Here is a 13,520-nt window from a genome sequence, read left to right as displayed (position 1 = left end):
ACACCTTGTTATCTCTGTCGTTGTTAGTCAGTTTAGTTTTAACATGAAGGTAACTGAGGTTAAATAATTTTTCATGGAGGTGGCATTTAATATTCACACCAGAGGGCAGTTAATCTTTGAGAGGAACAAATCAGTGAACATCCCAATTTTTGACCTTATGATGGATAAAAGTCACTGGTGGAGCAGCTTAGGGAAAATATAATTCGCATGGGAGCTATCACATAGCCTTGCTTCAAACCATTCTGAATTTTGAAGGCCATTGTTTCAGATCTATCAAGATAGTTGCAGTCACAAGATATCAATGAAGTTTCTCAGACATTCAAACCTCTATAGCACAATCCACAGGACCTTGAAATTCACTGAACTTCCCTTCTACAAGTGCTTGCATTATGCTGGGTTTAGCTTCAACAATGTCACTAGATTGTTGTTCCTTAGTCAGTTTACTTGGTAATTGCCAGTAAGTTTGGAATTGAGGGAATAAAGATAGGTCAACGTTGTTTCTAAGCTGACATTTGCATGAGCAAAGTTTCCATCAATGCATGGGAATCAGGAGTCAACAGTCTTGGTTGTTTGACCCTAGCACAGGTATGCTTAGGCTATTTGTAGTACTCCCACAATACACCAATTGAGGTCAGTCGCGCATGAATCAAGAACTAAACTTGGGGTCTTCCATAAGTAGTACGATTCATATCAGATCAATTAGTGTAATTAGCTGCCAAATCACAGCGGGAAGGAAACCACGAGTTCTGGACACCATAACTCCCATTATCTAGGCAGAGTGTTGAGTTCAGGACCAATTCTTTGACAACAATTAGAACTCCACAACCACATACCCACATCCAGTGACATAAGAAAGTAAATACACACTCAGGGCTTTCAATCATATATTAACAAGCATCACAAGTTGAATATTACGTGAGCGTGAGGATCTGGCTGGCAGCTGCACCCATTGCAAATCATAATCAGCTATGTGACCGAAGATCTTGCAAGATGGAAAAAAAAACCTGACAAGTTTGCAAAGATTATTCTGTGCCCAGATGCTTGACAACTAAAGTTGGTTGCTATGAAAAGAAGAATGAAACATCTTACACACCTGTTGGACTTCTGTTTCTCCATTGGAAATTTTTTCTGTGTACACAAATGAGTTGTAGATCGTCTGGAAATAGAACAGAGCAGGACAGGTTAGAGGACAGTTACACCCAAAAAGAAATCAAGTTCTTCTCCATTGAGTATGTCAAAACTGCAGCCCTTTAAGTCATGGTAATCACAAACGTATTTGAACTCTCTAGGCCTGAAGCTCAAAGTTACCTCAAAGTCCATTGATAATTGCAATTTCATGTTTCTGCAAATTGCTTAGAACATGGGTTTAAATTTGATAAATGGCCCAATGTTCCATGGTGCAAATCTGTGGCTTCTGAATACAACAAAACTCCAAGAACTCCCAACCTACAGATTATGTATTGTGTTTATAAATTTTAACCTCATGCCTGAAAATGAAGACTCATTTTGGGGTATAGCTCCATAAATGCCGACTACAATCAAGTTTCTGAACCAAGTAGAACATGCAGGCAGTTAGCTGAATAGCCCCCAGTCCTGGGCTGATTGAAGAAGAGAAAACAGCCCATTTTTTCCTGCAATGTGCTTTGAATTGAACCTGGTACTTTTTAGGCTGCTCAGACGACCCCTATAATGGTGCAGCAATAGTGTCCTTACCCCTAGATCAAGAGACCTGGGTTCAAGTCCCACGTGCTCCAGATCTCTGAATAGGTTTGTTTTAGAAAAAAACTGGGTGAAATTTATTAAAATTTCAGGCTGTTCAGCTCAGTGCTTAATTGGCATACAAGGACACCCAGGTCTTGCTGCTCATTCCTTTCTCTCAGTTTATTGCCTCAGATAATAATGCACCTTCCTGCTTTTGCTACAGAAGTGGATAACTCACACTAATCCGCATTAAACTCCATCTGCCATGAATTTGCCTGCTCACTCAGTCTGTCCAAATCACACTGCAACATTCTCCTCACAGCTCACCCTCCCACCCAGCTTTGTGTCATCTGCAAAAGTGGAAATGTTGCTTTATCCCGACCCCACCCTATAAAGGAAGTCTAGAAAATTTTCTGTGGGTGCTTTTAATATAAAAGGAGGCTAAAAAGGATTTTGAAAAGTAAAACATGGAAGTTAAAGCTTCTAAACCAATGAGCCACATTGTATTGTTCCTGTCTTATTTCAAGGTGTAAAATGTATGACTTTATTTTTTGAATATCTTTTCATCTACATCTGACTATCAGAAAAATCTATTTAATAGGTTTTCTTGAAAAGAAAAAAAATAGGGCTGGTTGCTGTTGAAGGCGTGGGTAGATGACTTGTCCATATTTGCATACTGGGGCTCAATGACTCAGACTGCAGTCACTTGGTTTTGCATTAAAACATGACATTAGTTGAACAGCTTCCTGCCTGTTCAGTAAATTATCTCCGTGCCTGTTGATAGTTTGCTCTCTACAACGCCTCAAATTTGCCTCTGCATATTCTTAACAAAGTCTCTCGATGTATTGTGCGTTTTCTACATTTTAGTTAAGTCACAGGCCACAGGCTCCCACGAATAGGTGAGGGCATTTAAGCTCTTCCAGGATGCTTGGGAGACAACCCTAAAGCATTTTTGCTGTCCTCCTGGTAGTCTCCTACCACATCTAAGTCCTGTGTAAAGCTGTTACTTCAGATGCATCATGTTAGACATCCAAATGACTTGCCCTGTTCAGTGGTTTTAGTTTTGAGTGATTAGTGCTGTTGGATTTCAATAGGATGCTGCTGTTACTTTTTCCAGTGCCTTTCCCAAGCTGTAGGCTCTTCCAGTCTCTGAAGTGTATAGAAGCTAAGGAACAGCTGCTGCCTGGGAAACCACAACCTTAGTCTCAGGTTTTAGATCCCTGTTCTGAAGTACCTTTGGCCTTTGTTAACTGAAGGCTGAACTGGCACACTGAAGGAGCTGATGATCATTTCATCATCCATACTTGCTTTCATTAAGAGGAGGCTCCCAAATCATGGAAAACTGTCCATACTTACATACTGAGGCTCAATGACGGAGACTGCAGTGACTTTGGCTTTGGGTTAAAGGGGACTTTAACTGAACGGGTTCCTGCTTATTCAGTAAATTATCTCCACGGCTATCGGTGGTTTGCGGGTTGTGAAATGAAATATTGGAGCAAGGGAGATGGTGAAGAGTGATGGTGTAACAACAGCCTTGTTTGACCCCAGCCTTCACAGGGATAGATTCTCTGTTGGTTAAGGATCACGAATTCTGTTCCTGACCGTAATATTCAGAAGAGAAATCTCCAATTCTATATTTTCTGGCATCCTTCAACTTTATCATTTGATTATGAACTCAATGAACCACAATTTTCAATATTAGTCCTTCCTTCCTCCTAAAATAAGCTTTTAACTATCAAGCCTCATATAATCATTATTTCTCAATTTAATCTCTTCTGCCATTTGCATTAATTATTACTATACTCTGCTTTGATGTTTCATCCAAGTTTCTGAATTTACACAAACCATCATTTGGGCCTCAGTGAGAATACTATCATTTTTTGATATCAGGGATGAAGGACTGAACTTCAGAGGAGATTTGTGTGAAACTGGAAGGTTATAAAGGGATCCAACTTTTTTTTTTAAAATCATGAATGCTTTGATACATTAAGTAAAGTTCCTTTTATTTATCAGTGAAGAAACTGAAGATTGCCAAAGACCTATAAAGAAAAGTCAAGGTAATTAGGACATGGAATGGCCTCTGAAAAATATTTTGGACATAGAATTTAAAGAGCTTCTGAAAAGAAAATAAGCAAGTAGCTGAGAAAGAAAAACTGAAAGGATATAGAGAAAGGTCTACGAAACTGGATCAATCATGACCATCAGAAAGCTGCTGCAAACTTGTTAAATGATGATATCCTGTAAATCTCCAAACTTCCTAGTTTTTAAGTGTGATTTCCGAACCAAAATTACAGAAGTAAAACTGCTTTCGGAGACAGCTAAGGAACCTAACTGAAACAACTTTAACTTGGTTGAATTTCAAGAATTCTGTACTTAATGCAAATGTACAGCAATGAAAAGGATATTTTTAATTCACTCGTGGAACATGAGTGCCGCTGACTGGCCAGCATTCATTGCCTGTCCCTAGTTATCCTTGAGAAGGTGGTGGTGAACTATATTCTTAAACCACAGTTTACGTGCTGTAGGTTGACCCACATTGCTCTTGGAGAGGGAATTCCAGGAATTTGATCCAGCAGTAGTGAGGAAAGGTGATACATTTCCAAGTCAGGATGGTGAGTGGCTTGGAGGGGAACTTGCAGGTGGTGGTGTTCCCAAGTATCGGCTCCCCTTGTCCTTCTAGGTGGAAATGGTCGTGGGTTTGGGAGGTACCAAAGGAACCTTGGTGAATTTGTGCAGTGCACCTTGTAGATAGTACATTGCTGATCCTTAGCATTGATGGTGGAAGGAGTGGATGTTCATGGATGTGGTGCCTGCTTTGTCCTGGATGCTATCAACCTTTGAGTGTCGTTGGAGCTGCACCCATCTAGGCAAATGGGGAGTATTCCATCACACTCCTGACTTGTGCCTTGTAGATGCTGGACAGGCTTTGGGGAGTCAGGAGGTGAGTTATTTGCCACAGTATTCCTAGCCTCTGACCTGCTCCATAGTTAAGGTACTTAACTGGTGAGTCCAGTTGAATTTCTGGTCAATTATAACCCCCAGCATGTTGATAGTGGGGGATTCAGTGATGGTAACATTACTGAATGTCAAGACGCGGTGGCTAGATTGTCTCTTTATGGAGATAGTGATTGCCTGGCATTTGTGTGGCACAAATATTACTTGCCAATTGTCAACCCAAGCCAGGCTGTTGTCCAAATCTTGCTGCATTTGGTCATGGACTGCTTCAGTATCTGAGGAGTCCCAAATTGTTCTGAACATTGTGAAATCATGACTGAACATCCCGAGTTCTGACCTTAAGACAGAAAGAAGGTCGTTGATGTTGCAGCTGAAGATTGCTGAGCCCAGGAAACTACCCTGAGGAACTCCTGCATAGATGTCCTGGACTGGAGGTGACTGACCTCCACCATCTTGTGATAAAGTAAGGTTAGGCAGATAAAGGTAAAGGAGAATCCAAAGAGATTCTATAAGTACATGAAGGGCAAAAGAGTAACTAGGGAGAGAATAGGGACTCTTAAAGATCAACAAGATCATCTGTGTGCACAGCCACAAGAGATGGGTGAGATTCTGAATGAATATTTCTTGTCAGTATTTACTGTCGAGAAAAGTACGGATGCTAGGGAACTTCGAGAAATAAATAGTGATGTCTTCAAGTGTGTCCACATTACAGAAGAGGTGGTGTTGGAAGTCTTAAAACGCATAGATCTCCGGGACCTGATGAAGTGTATCCCAGGGCTTTGTGGGAGGCTAGGGAGGAAATTGTGGAGCCTCTCGTGGAAATATTTGTATCATCGACAACCATGGGTGAAGTTCCTGAAGACTGGAGGATAGCTAATGATGTGCCATTATTTAAGAAAGGTTGATTCCCCAGCTTGGTGGTAATGGTTGAGTATGGGATATGTCAGGGCATGAGGTTACAGATTATGCTGGAGTATAATTCTGCTGCTGTTGATGGCCCACAGCACCTCATGGATACCCAGTCTTGAGTTGCTAGATCTGTGAAAAGTCTGTCCCATTTAGCATGGAGATAGTGCCATACAACATGACGGAGCGTATTCTCAATGACAAGGTGGAACTTTGTCTACACAAGGTCTGTGTGGTGGCTATTCTTACAGATACTGTCATGGACAGATGTATCTGCAGCTGGCAGATTGATAAAGATGAGGTCAAGTATGTTTTTCCCTCTTGTTGGTTCCCTCACCACCTGCTCCAGACCCATTCTAGCAGCTCCCCTACCCAGAGTAGATTCTGTGCCCTTGTCATCTGCAGTCCTTCCTCCAAAAACATGGAGGAATACTAATTCATCAGTGAAGGGAGGATGGTATGTGGTAACCAGGAGGGTTCCTTTCTCATAGAACATAGAACAAGAACATAGAACATTTACAGTGTGGAAACAGACCCTTCGGCCCAACAAGTCCACACCAACCCACAGAGCATCCCACCCAGACCCATCCCCCCTCGTAACCTACCTCATCTACACATCCCTGAACACTATGGGCAATTTTGCATGGCCAATCCACCTAACCTGCCCATCTCTGGACCGTGGGAGGAAACCGGAGCACCCGGAGGAAACCCACGCAGACACGGGGAGAATGTGCAAACTCTACACAGACAGTCACCCAAGGGTGGAATCGAACCTGGGTCCCTGGTGCTGAGGGACAGTGCTAACCACTGAGCCACTGTGCCGCCCGGTTTAAGCTAATGCCATGAATTTTCACGGGATCTGGAGTCAATGTTGAAAATTGTCAGGGAACCCCTCCAGACTGTATACCACAGTGCTGTTACCTCTGCTGAGTGTTTCCCGTCAGTGGGACAGGACATACCCAGGGTTGGTGATGTATGGGACACTGTAAGGTATGTTTCATGAGTATGACTATAGCATACAGCTCTCCCAATTTTGGCACCAGCCCCTAGCTGTTAGTAAGGAGGACTTTTATAGGGTCAAAAGCGCTGTTTCTGCCATCACCTTTTCCAGTGCCTCAGTCAATGCCAGGTGGTCCATCCGGTTTCATTACTTTGTCAAGACTTTGTAACGATTAGTACAACTGAGTGGCTTGCTAGGTCATTTCAGAGGGCAGTTGAGTGTTGACCTCATTGTTGTGTGTGTGGAGTCACATACAGGCCAGACCAGGTGAGGTTGGCAGACTTCCTTCCTTGGTTAGTGAACCAGATGGATTTTTTCAACTTTTTTTTTATTCATTAATGGGATGAGGGTGTCGCTGGCCAGGCAGCATTTATTGCCCATCCCTAATTGCCCAGAGGGCAGTTCAGAGTCAGCCACATTGCTGTGGGTTTGGAGTCACATGTAGGCCAGACCAGGCAAGGATGGCAGTTTCCTTCCCTAAAGGACATGAGTGAACCAGATGGGTTTTTCCTGACAATCGACAATAGATTTATGGTCATCATTAGATTCTTATTTATTGAATTCAAATTCCACCATCTGCCATGGTGGGAATCATAGCCAGGTCTCCAGAATATTGGCTGCCTTTCTAAATTCACAGTCCAACAACAATACCATTAGGTATTGTCTCCCCATTGTGGTTCCATTTATTTTCATTAAAGGAAATAAAGTTATGTTTGAATGAAGTTACATCGTCTCCCACATTGCACTCCCTATGTATGCCATGCACAACTTTAGTTTTTTTTTGCTTGAGTTTTCCATGTGGCATCAAGAACCCAAACCCATTGGGCAAGGGAGGGGCAGATATGCCCAACCATATGGTCAGAGAGCTCAGTAGTAAAACCTTCCAAGAGTTGGCCATCTACACATTGCCTGTCAATGGGCAATGTCATGATATCTGGCTGGAAGCCTGACCAGGAGCAATGGGTACAGCTGAGGAAGGTGAACACAAGGACTGATCAATATCAAACATCAAATGCCTGAAGGCAATAGGGCTATCAGGATGAAAGGGAACAGACCTGCAGCAGTAATACCAGCGGTAGCAACCTTTCACTCTTGTTTTGATGTTCATGATCCTGTTGCTGGCAGGCTGCCTCAAATGAGCTGGCGACTTCCAAACTTGGCAGGGTGCCACTCAGATATTGCTAAAATACCAGTGCCTATGCAGGCCCTGAACAGCACCTAACTGGCTGCCCATCTCAGCGCACCATATATCCGAGAAAGTTCCTATCACATCCCTCAGAGAGTTGCCATCAAAGAATCATCCCAACATTCCTCCCCAAACACCCCACATCCAACCCGAACTGCTCTGGTTCAGGAAAACTGAGCCCAATACCTTTGCAGCTACTCAACCTGATGTTCCTTAAACTATTGGATCAAATTCCAAATGCTATGCAGAGTTATTAGGGATGAAAGCGGATACTGGAATTGGTTATGCTCAGTCTCCACTAGTTTTCTTGGTGGTAGCAGTCAGAATCTTTCCCAGTCCAAACTCTGCTTCTTCCAATGTACAGTTGTACCTGCATGATGCGGTTATACAGTGCTTTCTGCAGGGGCGCAATAGAGAACAACAGATTGCAAAAGACCAGCTGAAAAGTTTATTTAATCAAAACCTTAAGCTAGGTCACTAACCTGAAGCATTTACAATGTTTCGGTCTCCACGGATAGTGCCCGATCTGATTATTTGCAGTGTTATCCTTCTGCAAAGTTTCTTTCTACAGCTGGTAGAACACCATAATGCAATGCCTCAATGATCACCTCATGAATGTTCTGTCTGCACTGCTACTGGCAGGACACCCACGCACTTCATTTCAATTGCCTGGCTCCAGGAACTCCACAGACTAAGTTGTTTCCTCTAGTGATCAAAATAAGATCAAACTACGCCTGTCCGACTTTAGAAAATTAAAAGGCTTGGATAGGATTCATTACGCATGGTTCATGGAAAGCACACAATTGGTAGGTCAAATAGCCTTTGGTTTTACAATCTGCAATCAAGCTAATCCATTTCATTGTTCATACCTTGTTATATTAAAAACAAGTGAAGAACAGCCCATGCATTAATCAGGTAACAAGACATTTCAAAAAATTAATCCAACTTCACAAAATAGGAGTGTAGCCATCAATCTGAACATCGACTGACTGCCAATTCAAACTGGAACAACTTCAAACACTGAATTAACAAAGAAAACTCTGCACCACCATCGATGCAATTCCTAACACCATTACATAAGTGTAATGCAATGGAACTGGCAATTCAATTTTTAAGATAATGTTCAGGGGTTATAAAGAATGGAGGGGGATTGGTGGCCACTTGCATGCATCACTCAGAAATAAATGCCTCAGCTCAGGTGGCAGAGCAGGAACTGACAGAAACCCCATCTTCAGAAACAGTACTGGAAAACAGGTAACAAGGTGTAGAGCTGGATGAACACAGCAGGCCAAACAGCATCAGAGGAGCAGGAAAGCTGACGTTTCGGGTCTGGACGCTTCTTCAGAAATGACTTCTGAAGAAGGGTCCAGACTCAAAACGTCAGCTTTCCTGCTCCTCTGATGCTGCTTGGCCTGTGTTCATCCAGCTCTATACCTTGTTATCTCAGATTCTCCAGCATCGGCAGTTCCCACTATCACTGGAAAACAGGTGATGTGGGATACTGCTTCCTGACCAAGAATGGAGTTTTTAAATCAGCAACCTTTCCAGAGGTGGCAATATACTGCAACGAGAAAGGGAGACCATCATTCTTCCTGTGAACTGAACACTTTAGGCTCCAAACAATTCTGTTAAGAGATAACGAGGTGTAGAGCTGGATGAACACAGCAGGCCAAGCAGCATCATAGGAGCAGGACGTCTGACGTTTCGGGCCTAGACTCTTCATCAGAAAACCTTGTTACCTCAGATTTTCCAGCATCTGCAGTTCCTACTATCTCTGATACAATTCTGTTAAGAGGTTGGCCCTTTCTCAAACTGTAAAAGCCTAACACAGCCATTGGAAGCTACAATCCAAAAAAAAGCAGTGATACGCAAAATATAATCATTACACATTTTGTGTTATATTGTTCCAATTCTATCCAACTTGCTCGTAAGCAAGGTACCTGTTACTCAGAGCATGGGAACAAAGTGTGCTGAGGTACAAGTGCAAACTTTGGAAATTGGGGCTGGTGGGAATCTCTCTGGTAAGTCAACTTTAGGTTAGCAATCAGACTCTAACTTAGAACTTTCAAAATGCAAGGTAGTCAAGGAGTCTAGTTAGCAGAAATCCCCTGGTTGCTGTACTATCCATCAAGCAGCTGAAAGTGCACAAGTATTAATCACAGTAGCAAGAAACTAATTTTCCAGTTGCAGCTTGTATGGTAGTTATAGGCTCTCGGTAGTGCTACTGCACACCCGAGAATGGGTTCAATTCCAACCTCAGGCCACTGTCCATGTGGAGTTTGCACATTGTCCCCATGTCCGCATGGGTGCTCTGGATTCTTCCCACAGTCCAAACATGCGCTAGCCATGGGAAATGTGCAGGTTAGGTGCATTAGCCATGGGGCGGGGTGGTAGGGGTGGGTCTTGGGTGGGATGATCTTCAGAGGATCAGTTTGGACTTGTTGGGCCGAATGGCCTGTTTCCACACTGTAGGGATTAAAAAAACGACCTTATTTTTGAATTCAATTGCCTCTCATTCTTCTAACTACACAGATTATAGGATGGACTATTCAATCCTGCCTTGCAGGATGATCACCTCATTCTCAAGAGTTGGTCTCATGACCTTTGTACCATATCCAAGGTAAGTACATCCTTACTTTGGCAAGGAAACTAAAACTGTGCACACTCATCCAGGTACGATGTCAACAAAGATTCTCTGTCATTGCATTAAGATTTCTTCACTCTTGTATTCTAATCTCTTTTGTAACAAAGGCTAATATACCATAAGCTTTTGCATTTGCACACCTGCAGGTTAAACATTCTGCGGTTTCCCAAATCCCTCTGCATCTCAACATTGCCCAAGGTTTGAGCATTTTTAAACTATTCTACCTTTCTAACTTTTGTTCTGAGGTGGACAACTTCACATTTGCCCTCACTATATTTCATCCTTTAGGTACTTGCACACTTGCCTTCATGAATATGAAGTTTGTCACGACCTCTTGTAGAGCAATATATTGAATGATTATTGAAAATACAAATATACAATTTCCACTGATCCCTCCCTTATCTAGTTATAATCTCAAAAACAAAATATTGTCAACACACAAAGTTCCATCACAAATCATTGCTGACTCCTCTTAATCACAGTGTGACTCTGTATTCTGTTACCAAACCCCTAATAATAATTTTAGCACTTTTCCTACTATTGATATCAGGCGATCTATAGGTCACTTAGCATACTGACATTACAGGAAGACGAAACTTGGCATTCTCTTCAAAGCAAGCACAAGTGAACTGGAAAGTGAAACATCCTCTCAGAAGGTTGATTTCATCGCACAGATTGAATTACAGTATATCTCAGTAAGAAACGCTTTCTAATCGCAGTTTTGGATAGTCCAGAATGATTTTTCGTGTTACATTTATATTTTCTTGTTGACAGAAGTAGTACTGTAATGAATCTGAAGGAACTGAAAATTCAACCCGAGATGGAATTCTAGAGGCAAAAGGAAATAGTTGTCTCAGGAACCGTATGACAAACTCTATTTTCTAAAAAGACATGGCTGGGTAAGCTCACATTTCATGCTGATTTAGTATAGTTGGCTGGACTGAATTTCTCCCCCCTGCTACATTCGGGAAACTATCCAAACACAAGGCTATTTAACTGCTTTCTGCAGAAGGTGTTCTGCTGTATAAATAAATGTGTCTGGAAACTCTATAAAACTGATATTTCCTCCAGGACAAAATAAAACAAATGTTCAACTCCCATCCATCTTCCAGTCCACGATATGCACTTCAATTCATTGAAAAACACTTGTAATGGATCTGATATTCATTACCCACAGAAAATTTATACTTATCACAGTCTATCTTGAACTCTGAATTGTAAGACAATCTTGTCAGATCATGGAGCAATTTTTTTGAGCAGGACCCTAACTACAGGGATCAGAACTAACACACATACTAACTTAAAACAAACAAGAATATTAGTTGAAGTAGGCTATTTTTAAATTAGACTGATCAGAATCCACTAAATACCAGTATTTAAATTGTACATTTATTAACAAAAGTTTTAACTGAAAGGCCAAGTACAGCGTAAATTTAACAAAAAGGTGACAGTTCTTGGAACTTCACATTCTGTGTAGCATGTTTTAAATCTTTAGGATATCCGATGGAGCATCACAGGTAATGAATATTTTGGAAGTATGGTCACTATTTTTACATACGCAAAGACATGTTTAGTTTTCAGCAACCTTCTTTAAGTCAAATGTAAAACCTATATAGACTGTTAATGTATTAAGATAACTACCTCCTGAAGCACTGCACAAAAGTGAAAATTAAGTAGCACATGTCACCTCAAGTCTATAAAGAGATGGGGATAATTGAACAAAGTTGTCCAGACATAACATCTTTACAAAGCTAGAGGAATAATGTGCATTGTGTTTTTGCTATACTACAGCATAGGCAAGGCAGAAAATTGAGAGACAAGACTAATTACGGTGTGACTGGCTTGTGTGAAGTTCACAGTAACATGCAACAAAATCATCACTACCAGAATCAAGACTTATTCTTTCAACAGTAAAATTCCACATAAGTAAAAATGTGACTTCTGTTGCCCACTTGTTACTTCAGCCGGCTTTGATGAAACACCCCTAATAACTTTTAACAACACTGGGCTTACTCTTAGGATTAATTGTTTCACTGAGCAAGTGATGTTTGCAACACTGTACCATCTCTATCACCATAGAACATCTTCTAGTTTATAATAATATATGTAAAGCTTATGCAAGGAGTCAGCTCTTACAATAGAATCCCTACAGTATGGAAGCAGGCCATTTGGCTCATTGAGTCCACAACAACCCTCCAAAGAGCATCCCACCTAGACCCGCAGGCCTCTACCCTATCCCTATAACCCTGCACTTCCCATGGCTAAGCCACCTAGCCTGCACATCCTTGGACACTATGGTCAATTTAGCATGGCTAATCCACCCTAACCTGCACACGAAGAGAATGTCTGTGCGGAGTTTGCACAGTTGCCCAAGGTTGGAATCAAACCTGGATCACTGGCGCTGTGAGGCAGAAGTGCTAACCACTAAGACATTGCGCTACCCATTGTCCATACTCTCTCAGGGGAAACAGTCTCTGCACATCTACCCTGTCAAACCCTCTAAGAATCTTACACGTTTCAAGAAGGTCACCTCTCATTCTTCTAAACTCCAATCAGTTCCTCCCCAATCTACTCGACCTCTCCTCACAAGACAGGTCCTCCATACCCAGGATCAACTGCACGAACCTTCTCTGCCTCCAATGCCAGTATATCTTGCCTTAGACAAGGGGGACCACAACTCATCACAATATTCCAGCTCTGGTCTAACAGTGCCTCAGCTAGACCTTGTATTTTTATATACCATTCCCTTTGAAATAAAGGGACAACAATCTATTTGTCTTCTGTTACCCGCTGACTTGGATGCTAGTTTTTTCCGATTTATGCACAAGGCCTCCCAAATCCCTCTGTTCTGTCACTTTCTACAGTCTTGTTTCGTTATCTAATATTCAGCTCTTCTTTTCTTCCAAAGTGCATTGCCTCATTTTCCCACATTATATTCCAACTGCCAACGTTTTACTCATTCACTTGACCGATCCATATTCCTCCAGGCTCTGTGTCATTCTCACCAATTGTCTGTCCACACACGTTTGTCACCTTTTGTGGCATCCACAAACTTGGAAATATTATTTTTAATTCCCTCATTCAAATTATTGACATAGCGTCAATGTGGAAGATCACCAGGAGACTAT

General features: G+C 41.9%; 1 protein-coding gene across 1 annotated transcript in view; it reads right to left on the bottom strand.

Annotated features, from left to right (window-relative positions):
- cachd1 (cache domain containing 1) overlaps window positions 1–13,520 on the bottom strand; it is a 158,844-nt gene that overhangs the window by 91,790 nt on the left and 53,534 nt on the right. Inside the window, exon 2 of the mRNA XM_048601971.1 lies at window positions 1,094–1,156. Coding sequence (XP_048457928.1) covers window positions 1,094–1,156 — 63 coding nt within the window. The remainder of the gene's footprint in view (window positions 1–1,093; window positions 1,157–13,520) is intronic.

This window comes from Rhincodon typus, chromosome 10, assembly GCF_021869965.1.
Source record: "Rhincodon typus isolate 14 chromosome 10, sRhiTyp1.1, whole genome shotgun sequence".
NCBI lineage: Eukaryota > Metazoa > Chordata > Chondrichthyes > Orectolobiformes > Rhincodontidae > Rhincodon > Rhincodon typus.
Note: the sequence above shows the minus strand (reverse complement) of the source record. Positions and strands in the feature narration are given on the sequence as shown.